The sequence below is a fragment of the Mustela lutreola genome, chromosome 1 (assembly GCF_030435805.1).
Source record: "Mustela lutreola isolate mMusLut2 chromosome 1, mMusLut2.pri, whole genome shotgun sequence".
Classification (NCBI taxonomy): domain Eukaryota; kingdom Metazoa; phylum Chordata; class Mammalia; order Carnivora; family Mustelidae; genus Mustela; species Mustela lutreola.
The window spans coordinates 35,390,677-35,404,883 of NC_081290.1; the positions used below are offsets into that span (position 1 = coordinate 35,390,677).

Sequence of the window (14,207 nt, forward strand, 5' to 3'; positions counted from 1 at the left end):
ATAAAAAGCAATCCATAAACTGTTGGTTAATTTATGCCCACAGATTTCTGTCACAAATATTAATTGTAATAGGAAAATACTGATGTATAAATTAAATGCTTATTATCAAAAATTTCAGAGTATGGAAAAGAATTGTATAGGGACCCTAGTAGCTGTCACCCAGCTTCAATAATTATCAATGAATGGCCTATTTTATTTCATCTATTTTATCTATGCCCACATTTAATTCCTTCCTTCCTCCCCTGGATTATTTTGGATTTTGATTTTTTTTTCAGTGTATTGTTCATGTTTTCATGACTTAGGCGTTTTATGACCAATTGCAATAAATCTGGTTGTCTTCAAGAGTCAAGTCCATAGGGGCGCCTGGGTGGCTCAGTGGTTTAAGCCTCTGTCTTCGGCTCAAGTCATGATCTCGGGGTCTTGGGATCGGGCCCCACATTGGGCTCTCCGCTCAATGGAAGCCTGCTTCCTCCTTTCTCTCCGCCTGTCTCTCTGCCTACTTCTGGTTTCTCTCTGTCAAATAAATAAATAGAGTCTTTAAAAAAATACTTAGTATATGTGCTGCCAAAGCGAGCACTAAAAAAAATACTTAAAAAAAAAAGAGTCAAGTCCATGGCTTTGGTATTATTTAGCATTGTTCTTATATTAGGGACATATATTGAGGTGAACAATAACTCTGCAACAAAGACATCAAAACCATTGTTTTAATATCCTTAGGTATTTGTAAAATACCCCGCTGTACCCTGAAATAAATTCTAGATATTTGTAAAACACCCCAAATAAATTCTGATATACCAGAATTCTGATTCAGTAACGATAGAGTTCTGTCTTGCCCACGATAGAGCAGCTATTTAATGTCTGTGGACGCATGAGGTTTAAATGTGAGGTAGGATTGGTTAAGTTTTTTGCTCTAGTGCTTAGCTGCTGATATGCATTGACACTTGTTCTGAGGTTCTTGCCAAAAAAGAGCTGTTCCATTCTGTTTAAAAAACAAACAAACAAACAAAAAACCAGGTAATTTTTAAGTGGAAACTACTAACTGAAAACTGCACAGTACTTAAAATAGCTCAAGTTTATGTGAAGAAAAGTTCCACAGGAGGATAGTACTATTGAAGAATATCCTGGGTATAAATACATTTTCTCATTTTACTGGAGGCTAAGTAGTACTGTCTACTTTAAAATCCTAGTAGATTTGGAATATCTGGGTGCCTCAGTTAGGCATCTGCCTTCAGCTCAGGTAATGCTCCCAAGGTCCTGGGATCAAGTCCCACATTAGGCTCCTTGCTCAGTGGGGAGCCTGCTTCATCCTTTGCCTGAGGCTTTTGCTGCTTGTGCTCTCTCTCTCTGACAAATTAGTAAAATCTTAAAAAAAAAAAAAAAAAAATTCCAGTTGATTTACGTGCTTGTGGCATATGTAGATAGAGAGAAAATAAATGTCAGAGGTTCAGCAAATACTTATTCACCGCTGTGGCTTACGCAGTAAAGGAGGTGTTTAGAGACAGAGTGAGTAAGATAGGTTCCTGCCCTCAAGAAGCTGTGGGCTCTTCGGAGGTGGAGGCTTTTTGGAGGTGGAGGGTAATGGTGGTATTGGTGGAATCTGGCCTTATTAGTCAAATGGATTTTTTAAGAGACTTAAAAATATCTGTGTTTTACAATTTTTGTGGGTGATAAAAACAAGTCTCCCTTTTTCCCTAAAAGGCGATTTGTTAGCATTTCTGCGTTCAGAGGGTACAGAACTGGGTAGGTATTAGGCATTTCAGTATTTAAATTTCATTTAAAAAAATCTTATAGTATCTTTTAATTTCAGCTGACATTTTATTGGCCTGGGGAGGCACAGATAAGAGGGAAAGAGGGACCACAATTGTAAGTAGAGATTTGCTTATGGATTTGAAAAGACAGGTGAGAAAGAGGCTTTCAGGGGTGAACTTTTATCTGCCTGTAAGAATGGGATGATACATTTACTTTCAGGGTTTTCTGTATTGGGTATGTACAGTAAGTTCTCTAACATGAAGGCTAATCATTTTTTAAAAAATTGGGCTCAGACTATACTGTGAAGTAGTTCGTATTGGGTATTTCCTACTTTCTGAAAGAGTTAGGCTCTCCAGCTTAGATGGCCTGAGACTTCTCTTTCCCTTCTAATTCCCACATCCTCTTAGCTCAGGCATACAGATCTCCAAAGATACTAGATGGGAAGTAGGTTTGCCTTGACCTTCTGAAACTTGATTTTATCTCAGTCTATCTTGGATATTTCCCCAAATCATTACAAAGAAATTTGCCTCATTCTTTTTTTTTCTTTTTCTTTCTTTTTTTTTTTTTTTTTTTAAGATTTTATTTATTTATTTGACATAGAGACAGAGTGAGCATGAGCAGGGGGAGGGGGAGAGGGAGAAGCACAAGATGATTCCTCGATGAGCTCTGAGCCAGCTGTGGGACTCCATCCTAGTACACTAAGACCATGACCTGAGCCGAAGTCAGCCGCTTAACTGACTAAGCCACCCAGGTGCCCCATGCCTCACTGTTTTCAACAGCTGTGTGGGATTTCATGTATTCATACTATCATTTATTTAATCAGAACCACAGGGAAGAAGGATATACACTTCGCTTTATAATTTTTTTCTTTCATAAACAGTGAACATCCTTATACAACAACATTATGTGATTATTTGAATATGGATATCCAAGTTAACTAGATAAATTAATTTTTACTGATCTTTGGGTAGATGAAAGTGATAATTGGATTTGCATCTCTTAATATGTTTTGTTTATTGGCTCTGTATTTCCCTGTAAACATGATCTTTGTTTATTTTTTGTAAGGTTGCCATTTCTATAATGATTTTTCAGAGTTCACTGTAAATTAAGGAAATGAACCAGATGTGTGTTGCAGGCTTCTTTCCAAGCTCTTTGTCTTTTTATTTTACAGTATATTTTTGGTTTATAAAAACTTTTATAATTTTTGGCTGCCAGATTTTTTGGTCCTATATGGTTTCTTGGATTTATGTTGCTTTGTAAGTATTCCAGTAGTCTTCTTGTAGTTATACATTTGTGGCTTTTAAAAATTAAAGTTCTGTACTTTTTTTTTTTAAGATTTTATTTATCTATTTGACAGACAGAGATCACAAGTAGGTGGAGAGGCAGGCAGAGAGAGAGGAGGAAGCAGGCTCCCCGTGGAGCAGAGAGCCCAATGCGCGGCTCGATCCCAGGACCCCGGGAATCATGACCTGAGCCGAAGGCAGAAGCTTTAAACCACTGAGCCACCCAGGCGCCCAAAGTTCTGTACTTTGAAAGTCTTAAAATATGAGTATACATTCATTATAAGAAGTGTTCAAAAATTGACAAAGTGAAAGTCTATCTTTAAATTATATTATTTTCCCTAGAGCTAACCACTTACTAAGTTGGGTATATATTTTTCCAATCTTTTATGTGTGCATCATACTTCAATTAAAAAGAAAAGGGTTATCTTACTGTTTATTAGATGGTTGATGGTTGAAAGTGGCACCTTTATCATATTCTAAATGCCCCTTAAAAAGCTTGTGTTAGTTTGTGGGTGTTCTAATCCATTTTTCTAGTTGGTTTAGTTGACTTTTTTTGTGTGGCCTTATTTTATTTATTTACTTTTTAAGATTTTAGTTATTTATTAGAGAGAGACACAGTGAGAGAGGGAACATAAGAGGCAGAGTGGGAGCAGGAGAAGCAGGCTCCCCGCTGAGCAGGGAACCCAATGGGTTCCTGGTTCCCAGGGAACCCTTGGGGTCCATCCCAGGACCCTGGGATCATGACCTGAGCTGAAGGCAGATGCTTAACAATTGAGCCACCTGTGTGACCTTATTTTAAAAAGTTAAATCACTGGGACACCTGGGTGGCTCAGTCAGTTAAGTGGCTGCCTTCTGCTCATTGCATGATCCCAGGGTCCTGGGATTGAGTTCCTGCATCAGGCTCCTTGCTCAGCGGGGAGTTTGCTTCTCCCTCTGCCTGCTGCCCCCCCTACTTGTGTGTTCTCTCTGACAAATAAATAAGTATTAAAAAAAAAAAAAGTTGGGGACGCCTGGGTGGCTCAGTCCTTAAGTGTCTGCCTTGGGCTTGGGTCCTGAGATTGAGCCCCACCATCAGGCTCCCTGCTGAGCAGGAAGCCTGCTTTTTCCTCTCCCACTGCCCCTGGTTGTGTTCCCTCTCTTGCTGTGTTTCTCTCTGTCAAATAAATAAATAAATAAAATCTTTTAAAAATAGACACACACACACACACACACAAAAACATAAACCACTAACACATTTGGAATTTTTTTCGGTGTAAGGAATGAGGGTGGGGAGCCAACTGTGCCCTACATCATTTATGGAATAATTTGCCCCCACCCCAGTGATTTAATATGCTGTCATCAAACCTGGATAATTCTAGAAAGGACGCACGTCTGTTATCTCTGACCTATTGAAAGAGCGTTTTGGTTAGGCTTCCTACGTTGACCAGCTTTCCTCTTACCAGTTTTCCATAATATAGCCAAGGTGATCTTTTCGAACCACCCTTTATGGGCTTCACATTGCTATTTGGATGAAGACCTACGGCTTTCTTTGAGTTCCTCCACCATGTCATTACTCTTACTTGCTCCAGGGTCTTTACACTCCTATTCCTTTTGTGTCTGCAATGCCCTCCAGAACCCAGTCCTCACACCTTCTACTTCTGTCTTGCTCTGTAGTGCATCCTTCCACTTTCAACTCAAAGTTAACTTCTTTTTTCTTTTTCTTTTTAAAGATTTTGCTTATTTATTTAACAGACAGATCACAAGTAGGCAGAGTGGCAGGCGGGAGGGTGTGGGGGAAAGCAGGCTCCCGGCTGATCAGGGAGCTCCATGTGGGACTCCATCCCAGGACCCTGAGATCATGACCTGAGCTGAAGGCAGAGTCATAACCCACTGGGCCACCCAGGCGCCCCACAAAGTTAACTTCTTGATAAAATCTTCCCTGGCTCCCTAGGTAAGTTTAGAACCTGTATGTGCTCTCTAAGCAACATTTATCTTAAAAAAAAAAAAAAAAAAAAAATTAAGTAAACTCTGTACCCAATGTGGGGCTTGAACTCATGACTCTGAGTTCAAGAGTCACACACCCTTCTGACTGAGCCAGCCATGTGCCCTCCCACCCCCTCTTTTTTTAAAATAACAGCCTTTTTTTAGATATAATTCACATGCCATATTTTGCATTTTGTGTAAAATGCAGTGGTTTTTAGTATATTCATGGAGTTTTGTGACCATCACCTTAATCAATTTTGAAACATTTTCTTAACCCCAAAAGAAAGCAGGTATCAGTTAGCAGTCAGTCCCCATTTCTTCCCAAGCCCTCTAGTCCTGGACAACCAGAATTTTTTTTTTTTTAATTTGGTAAAATATTTGTTATATTTGGTAAAAAATTTGTTATAACAAATATATTTGTTATATATATAAATAAATATATTTGTTATATATATATATATATATATATAAAACAAATTTTTGCTCTCTTGGCTTTCTGTCTCCTTATACAGTTCACCCCTTTTGATAAGACTTGCAGCTTCACTGAGATGTGTGATCAAAGTTTAAGGCATTAGTACCACTTTCAGCTCTGAAGTTCTCACCATTTCTGTCCTCCTGTCCTTTGAAGATTTTATTCATTTCTCAGGGAGAGAGAGCACAAGCAGGGGGAGCCACAAACAGTAGGCAGAGGGAGAAGCAGGCTCCCTACTGGGCAAGAAACCCAACGTGGGACATGATCCCAGGACCCTGGGATCATGACCTGAGCCAAGGTAGCTGCTTAACCAACTGAGCCACGCAGGTATCCTGGTTTCTGTCCATTTTTTGTTCGGGATATTCACAGGTTGTGACTTTTTTCTTTTTTGGTTAATCTCTGTGATAGGCCACAACTTAAGGTTCACAATTTTTTTTTCAGGATTTTACTTTTGGGGCATCTGGGTGTCTCAGTCAGTTAAACATCTACCTTTGGCTCAGGTCATGATCCTGTGGTTCTCAGACCAAGCCCCACCTTGGGCTCCCTGCTCAGCAGGAAGTCTCCTTCTCCCTCTGCCTTTGCCCCTCCCTCTGCTTATGCCCCCCACCCCTGGCCAATAAATAAATAAAATCTTAAAAAAGAAAAAAAAATTTTGAAAAAAAGGGTGGGGTGGCGTCTGGGTGGCTCAGTGGGTTAAAGCCTCTGCCTTCAGCTCAGGTCATGATCCCAGGGCCCTGGGGTCTCGAGCCCTCAGCAGGGAGCCTGCTTCCTTCTCTTTCTGCCTACTTGTGATCTCTCTGTCAAATAAATAAAATCTTTTAAAAAAATAGAAAAATAAAAAAAGATTTTATTTTCAAGTGCTCTCTATACCCAAGATCCAGAGTCACATGCCCTATCAACTGAGGCAACCAGGCCTTAGTTTCTAATGGAAGTAGAGAAGTAAAACAATTGTGAACGGACATTGCTTTAGCATCCTGTGGCTTGGCAGACTTTAAATACTTTCTGTAATTTCTAGAAACGCGCTTTCCCCAAATATCTTTAGTTCCTCTGTAAAAGGAAGGCAAAATTGATAAAACTGTGTTTAGTAATTAGTGTTTCAATATTTTATCTTATTTAGAAATGATATGGCTATTTAATGAATTTAAATCATTATCTAAATAAACAGAACTTTAAAGTTTCAGGTTATCAAAAAGATTAGGAGGAAACTAAAGTTTACCTAAAACCTTTTTATTTAGTCTTTTTAATTGTTTTTAACAATTTTGTTTAGGTTACACACAAAAGCCTTAGACATTAGGCCATTGCCGCAAACTCTTTTTGGCTGACAGATTTTATGAGAGAGAAAATGAACTTAGAAAAGTTTTGTATTTGATCTGATAACCCAAAAGACATGTCTTGTTTTAGTTTAACCAACATACTTAAACTAGCTTTTATACTGAAAGTTATCCTACATCATGTGAATTTGAAAAACATTTGGGTTCATTTCTGTTATATTTCTGAGGTTTAGAAATACTTAATAAGCACTTGTTTTTAAGGCATTTAAACAGTTCTTTTTTAAAGTAAGCTCTAGCATGGAGGTTGAACTCACAACTGGAGATCAAGGGATGCCTGTGCCACCACCTGAACCACCCAGGCGCCCCATGAAGACTTTCAGGACTTGTATTTTTGGGGGCACCTGGCTGGCTCAGTAGGAAGAGCATGCAACTCTTGATCCTTAAGGTCAGAGTTCCAACCCGATGTTGGGTGTAGAGATTACATGAGCTGGGCAGCATCCCATCTAACAAATAGAAAGGAGCTCCACCAAGCTGTAGAAAAGGAAAGGTTTTTAAAGGCAGAAAGGGGGTGGAAAAAGGAAATTATTAGCAAAGAATGTACTGTTTTAGGCAAGATCACCTTCCCAAGGGGGAATGGTAGGAATGTATGGACGGGTTAGCTCACTAATGCTGACTGGGTAATTTCATGTTGGTTGGCTGAAGGTTATGGTTCTTAGAGCTGAAACTGCAATTAGATTGGGTGATTAGGTCTTGGTTTGCTGAGATGGACTTTAGCATGAGTGACTCCCATTTTGGGGCCTGCTGTCTCCTTTTTAACAATAAGAATTTTAAGGGGTGGCATAAGCGTTTGGTCTATGGCACTACTGTAGCTAACAAAGTTAAAGAAGCAAGCAGAGTAGGACTCTAGCATCATCCGCCACACAAGAGAGCCAGGATAGAGCATTTGAAGACAGTCACATTTGTAGGAAATCAGTCTGATGGTAGAAGGGGTAGGCAGTTGTTTCTATAAATTCATAATTTATATAATTAATTCAAAATTTATATAATTAATTCATAATTTATATGTTAGTATAAATTCATAAATATAGGTCATTAATAAGTAAACTAGCCTAAGTTTAAGAGAATTACTATAAATCTGTACAATAATATGAATTTTTCATAGCTCAACAGAAAGAGTAATGCTCCGCAGTTGTCTTACACTTTCTTTTCTTGCTCCTAGATTTAAACAGTCGAGTTAAATCAAGCTGGGCAATCATGGCAGAAGGTGGATTCGATCCCTGTGAATGTGTTTGCTCTCATGAACATGCAATGAGAAGGCTGATCAATCTGGTGAGATGAATGGGACAGTCCTATTCAGAATTGAACTGTGTACCCCTTCTGTCCTATTTTTGTGGGCATGGGTTATTAGAGAATTTTCATTTGATGGTCACTGAAATTATTTCATAATTAAAATTCCACGGCAGTTTAAGTCATAATGGTCAAAGTGCCTGCCAGCAATTCTTTTATTAGAGATAAAAACAGATTATTATCTGTTTATGGTAGATTTATGTTGGTGATATCACTGTCATAGGTAAGTAAAACGTGTGTATAACCTTTTCTGTTCTGTCTTAAGGAATATGGTCTTTATCTATATGGAGCATGTTTACTTGATAAATTGCTATATGAGGTCACAGTTCCTCTTGTGACATGGTTCAGATCCTACTCTAACAAATGACATAACAATAAAAATCTCTATATAAAACATTTCCAAATCCAAATCAGATTCTGAACAAGCTTTAGATAGTCTCATTGAGTTGATTGTTGTGAGGTTTGAATTTATAGGGTTTTTAAGACTTTCCTAAGTCTCTAGAATCTTTCCTAAGTCTCTAGACTTCTAATGTATTATACTTTATACTTTTTATGTGCAAAAGAAGAAATTAACTATTATTAACAATAAGAGATTATTATGTTAGACAACATTTTATTGTTCTAGAATACTCTTGTACAGAGGTATATTATCATAGACCAGTTAATAAAGCCAGGAATAAACATTTGTTCAAATATTTGAGTTTTTGGTGGTTAGTAAGCAGGTTTTCTGCTGACTCAGTGTCTATATATAATGATCAGAAGTGTGATTTTTGTGAGTGGTACTCCTCTTAGAGTCAGCATGTGCTGGGACTTATGATCCTAAAGAATGTCTTAGAGGGAAATCAATAAAATAAGAACTTATAAATTAGACTCGTGGCTATAGAGATAAAACGGCAGAATCATCTCTCTGATAACTTGATGTGAAAATAGATGAGTCTGAGGAGAGACTATTTAAAATATATTCTCCTATTCATGACGTCACATAGCTGATAGTTTTTATGGCTAAATTTAAACATAAAGCTTTTTTTTTTTTTTTTTTAATTACTGTGATACTAGGAACAAAAAAATAGACTTGAATTTAACTGGTAAGTTTTTCCAGGAGATCAGTTTTTAATAAGAATTACTACCTCTTTTTTCTTAGTGTTGTATTTTTTTTTTTTTTTTAAAGATTTTATTTATTTGACAGAGAGAGATCACAAGCAGGCAGAGAGGCAGGCAGAGAGAGAGGAGGAAGCAGGCTCCCTGCTGAGCAGAGAGCCCGATGCGGGCCTCGATCCCAGGACCCTGAGATCATGACCTGAGCCGAAGGCAGCGGCTTAACCCACTGAGCCACCCAGGCGCCCTTAGTGTTGTATTTTTATTGTTAACGTAGTATCATGCTTTTTCCTCTTAGCTCTGCTGTTTTTTTTTTTTAGAGATAGCTAAAACTAAGCCCTACTTTTTATGATCCCTTGTATATTTCTGTCCTCTTTAGTAGACTGCCAAGGAAACCATTCTTAGCTTTTGTTTTGTTTTGTCTTTAATGTATACATTCATGCCTGATGGAACATTGTTTATAGCAATCCTAGTGGAAAGTACTTTATGTGAATATAGATTTTAGATTTTACAAACCTTTAAAAGTTTACAGTTTTTAGTCTGTGCTGCATATTTTCACATGCTATAAATCAGTGAAGGGTGATCCATTGGTGGATAACATGCTGATAAGGAGAATTGAAGATGCCAGAAGGGAGGAGAAACTCATTTGATTCAATAAGGAAATTTGCAGATTAGGCTTGATAGACATTTGTTTGATTTGAATTGTGCTTTATAATTTTTATTTCTTTTATTTAAACTCCTAATCAGGCAGCATTTTGGTGCCATATCTACCTTGTAGCTATTTTATTTTTTATTTTATTAACTTATATTATTTCCTTCAGGGGTACAGGTCTGTGAATCACAATTCACAGCAGTCACCATAGCACATACCCTCCCCAATGTCCACCACCCAGCCACCCTCCCCCCTCCCCCACCCCCCAACAGTTTGTTTCCTGAGATTAAGAGTCTCTTATGGTTGTTTCCCTCCCCTGTCCCATCTTGTTTCATTTTTCCCTCCCTTCCCCCATGATCCTCCAAATTCCTCATATCAGAGAGATCATACGATAATTGTCTTTCTCTGATTGACTTATTTCACTCAGCGTAATACCCTCTAGTTCCATCTACTACCTAGTAGCTATTAAGTGCTTCCTCAAAATGTTTTTTTCTGAAAGAGTATCTTTTGAAATAAGATCTCTAATTTCAGAAATTCAGAAATAAGGTCTAACTTCTCTAAATTCAGTAATGTGTAATACTCTTTAGTGTAGCATTATTTCTGGTAGTGAATAGTTACAAACACGCCTAACTGCCTACCAGGAGGGCAGTGGTTATAGTGGTTATATCTTGTGTGTTCATATGATGGAATCTTATACAGATGTTTGAAATAATTACATCTTTAATTTATTTATTTTTAAGGATTTTATTTATTTATTGACAGAGAGAGAAATCACAAGTAGGCAGAGAGGCAGACGGGGGTGGGTGGGTGGGGGGGAAGCAGGCTCCCTGCTGAGCAGAGAGCCCGATTCGGGGCTCGGATCCCAGGACCCTGAGATCATGACCTGAGCCGAAGGCAGAAGCTTAACCTATTGAGCCACCCAGGCAGACCAAAATAATTACTTCTTTAAAGAATATATAATAACATAAGGGAAATTCATATATGAAGTGAATAAAAGCAAGATATGGAAATGACATTTAGTATGGTCTTGCTTTTCTGTACCCACATATGCCATATATATGTGTTCACAGGAAAAAAAGACTTGAAGAAAATATGTCAATATGTTAACATTTTTTATCTCTGGATTGTAGAATATAAAAGGCTTTTTAAAAAAATAGTTTTCTGTATTTTCTGTGATAATATATCTTATAATCAGAAAAAGATTATTTAACGAAACCTATCTTTTTTTCATTCAAATATTGTCAGCTTATAATATACTAGGCTTTTTTACCTCTCATTCATTGTCTTCTGCTCTCATACTTTTTAGTACCTTTATCTTATTACTCTGTGGAAGTCTAACTCCCTAGCCTTTATTTTATTTTATTTTTTTTTAAGATTTTATTTATTTATTTGACAGAGACTGCAAGTAGGCAGGGAGGCACGCAGAGAGAGAGAGGAGGAAGCAGGCTCCCTACAGAGCAGAGAGCCCCATGCGGGGCTCCATCCCAGGACTCTGGGATCATGACCTGAGCCGAAGGCAGAGGCTTTAACCCACTGAGCCACCCAGGCGCCCCCCTAGCCTTTATTTTAAAAGCAGTTTATCCGAGGGTGTAATTTTTCTGTATTAGTTATAACCACCATGATTTAGATGTCTACATGTTCAGGAAACTCATGGATATAATAATAAGGTATTGTAATATGATGGTAGAGCAGAAATTTATTTTTATCCTTCTAAAAATGGACATTTAATTCAGCCTTGCAGTAGAGTAGTATCTTACTAATTTTAGGTACTAATTTGGAATTTTTGTTATTTTTTACCACATATAATGAAATTTGATTTTCTTGTAGGTTAGAGTATTACCAATTCTTAAGGATTAAAGTGCTGATAGCAAGTAAAAACCTGGGGAAACTTGAGGATTCTTTTTTTAAAGCTTTCATTTATTTATCTGACAGAGAGAGATCACAAGTAGGCAGAAGGCAGGCAAAGATGGGGAAGCAGGCTCCCCGCTGAGCAGAGAGCCTTAACCCACTGAGCCACCTAGGCACCCCGAAACTTGAGGATTCTAATGAGCATTTATGGTTAGCTCATTAGTTGGATGCTGGGCTGCAGTTTAGTTTTGCCTGTTCTGGCGGAATAGATGGGCTTTGCCAAGGAAGGTATTCAGCTTAGAAGCAGTTAAGATTTTATCATTATTTCCTTTCTATTTCGATAAAGTTCTATTCATTCACAATTTAAGCTAACTGCTTTCCCTAATTTAGTCACAATATCAGTTAAGGTTCTTTATTATAGGTTATAGAAGTTCTGGCTGAGTTAAGCAGAAAAAGACGTATTAAAAGGAAATCATTTGGCTCACACAGGAGAGCCTGGCACAGAAAATGAATAGGTTCAAAGGGAGGGTAAGTGCCAAAACAAGAAAGAGCCAAAGTTGTACCTTAGAACAAGAGCAGCCAAGACACTGCTTGCTCCCACATTCCAGAATTTTGTATGTCCAAGTGTTGATGCAGCATCTCCATCTAGATAAGTAGTAGGTGTCTTACAGTTAATATGCACATTACCAAACTTTTTTTCTTGCCCCCAACCTTAAACTTTCTTGACTTCTCCATTCACTCCATTGTTCTGGTTGCTTAAGCCATACCTTTTGTGTCAGTGTTTACTCTTTCAACCTCATAGCTAATGGAGAAACAATCCTTTTGGCTCAACCTTGAAAATATATCCAGAATCCAGACATTTCTCACACTTCCAGTGCAACATTCTGGTCTTTCATATTTTATACTGGCGAATCAATGGATATTGTTTAAAATTGAAAAATCAAGGGGCGCCTGGGTGGCTCAGTGGGTTGAGACTCTGCCTTTAGCTTAGGCCATGAACTCAGGGTCCTGGAATTTAGCCCCACATCAGGCTCTCTGCTCAGCCAGGAACCTGCTTCCCCCTCGCTCTCTGCCTGCCTTTCTGCCTAGTTGTGATCTCTCTCTGTTTGTCAAATAAATAAATAAAATCTTTTAAAAAACACCTGGAAAATCAAGGAGAAGCAATAATGCATATTTATAAAGATATGGAGGTAAATACTAAAATAATCACCTAAAAGTTGAAAGTGGTTGCCTCTGTGGGAGGGGAAGTGGGTGGGTGGGGGGATGGGAACTGCGTTTTTTGGGGAGAGAGCACACAAACTAGAAATACAAGAAGAAACATATTTTAGAAGTATCTGAGAAGTGATAGTGAAAGCCATAGAGAAGTCTTTGCACGTTGGAGTATGAGTGTGTGTATGGGAGGTGTGTGTGTATGTCAGTATAATACGTTTGTAAATATGTAGAAATGGTTTCCAAGGGATTTACCTTGGGTTTATAATAATGGCTATGTTAAAGAGAATTTGAAGCTAGTCTAGCTACTAGTACCCACAGAAAGTCTCTGATGTGAATTTGCCTTTTGCAAATGAGGAAACTGAGGCACAGAGAGTTTAAGTCACTTTTCCCAGGTGTTAGAGCTGACCACAAAGTGGCGGAGGCATATTCAACCCTGGCAATTCAGCTGTAGGCCCTGGATGGTTTCTGTAATGCCGTGCACAGTTCTGCTGCCTGGTGGTCTCCTAGAAGCACCTTTAAAAACACTGTATTTGTGATCAAGGGCCCTGTGTTGGGGTAGGGGTGCAGTAGGAGAAAGCAGTAAGGGAGAGTCTTCACTGTATTTGACATTTTAAAACTATGTGAATGCATTACCTAGTCAAATAATTAATCTTAAAAATAAAACTTTTATTTATTTATTTATTTATTTATTTGAAAGAGAGCTCCTGCCATGGGAGAAGCTGGGGGAGAGGAAGAGAGAGTCTTCAGTAGACTTTCTGCTGAGCTCAGAGCCTGATGTGGGGCTTGAGCCCATGACCCTGAGATCATGACTTGAGCCAGGATTAAGAATCAGCGCCTAACTGACTGAGCCACCCAGGCGCCCCTAAAAATAAAATTTTGTAAGCTACTTCAGAGACATTATAAGCAGTAAAATAATATACAATAATTAAGACAGACTTTTTTCACTAAGGAATAAAATTTTTGTTTTAAAGATTTTATTTATTCATTTGACAGACAGAGATCACAAGTAGGCAGAGAGAGGGGAGGAAGCAGGCTCCCTGCTGAGCAGAGAGCCGATGATGCGGGGCTTGATTCCAGGACCCCGGGATCATGACCTGAGCCTAAGGCAGAGGCTTTAACCCACTGAGCCACGCAGGCGTCCCAGGAATAAAATTTTTGAATGCACTGTTACGTTATTTGAAAAGAAAATATATTCTATGATGTTTAGCTTTCCAATAATTCTTTTTTTTAAATTTATCTCTCGGGACGCCTGGGTGGCTCAGCTGCCTTCGGCTCAGGTCATGATCCCGGGGTCCTGGAATCAAGCCCCGCATCAT

General features: G+C 38.5%; 1 protein-coding gene across 2 annotated transcripts in view; it reads left to right on the forward strand.

Annotated features, from left to right (window-relative positions):
• The window catches only part of SMIM14 (small integral membrane protein 14), a 70,662-nt gene that overhangs the window by 21,906 nt on the left and 34,549 nt on the right, over nucleotides 1-14,207 (forward strand). For both annotated transcript variants that reach the window (XM_059163228.1, XM_059163220.1), the window contains one exon: nucleotides 7,957-8,066. In XM_059163228.1, the coding sequence (XP_059019211.1) occupies nucleotides 7,992-8,066 (75 nt within the window). In that variant the 5' untranslated portion in view covers nucleotides 7,957-7,991. The remainder of the gene's footprint in view (nucleotides 1-7,956; nucleotides 8,067-14,207) is intronic.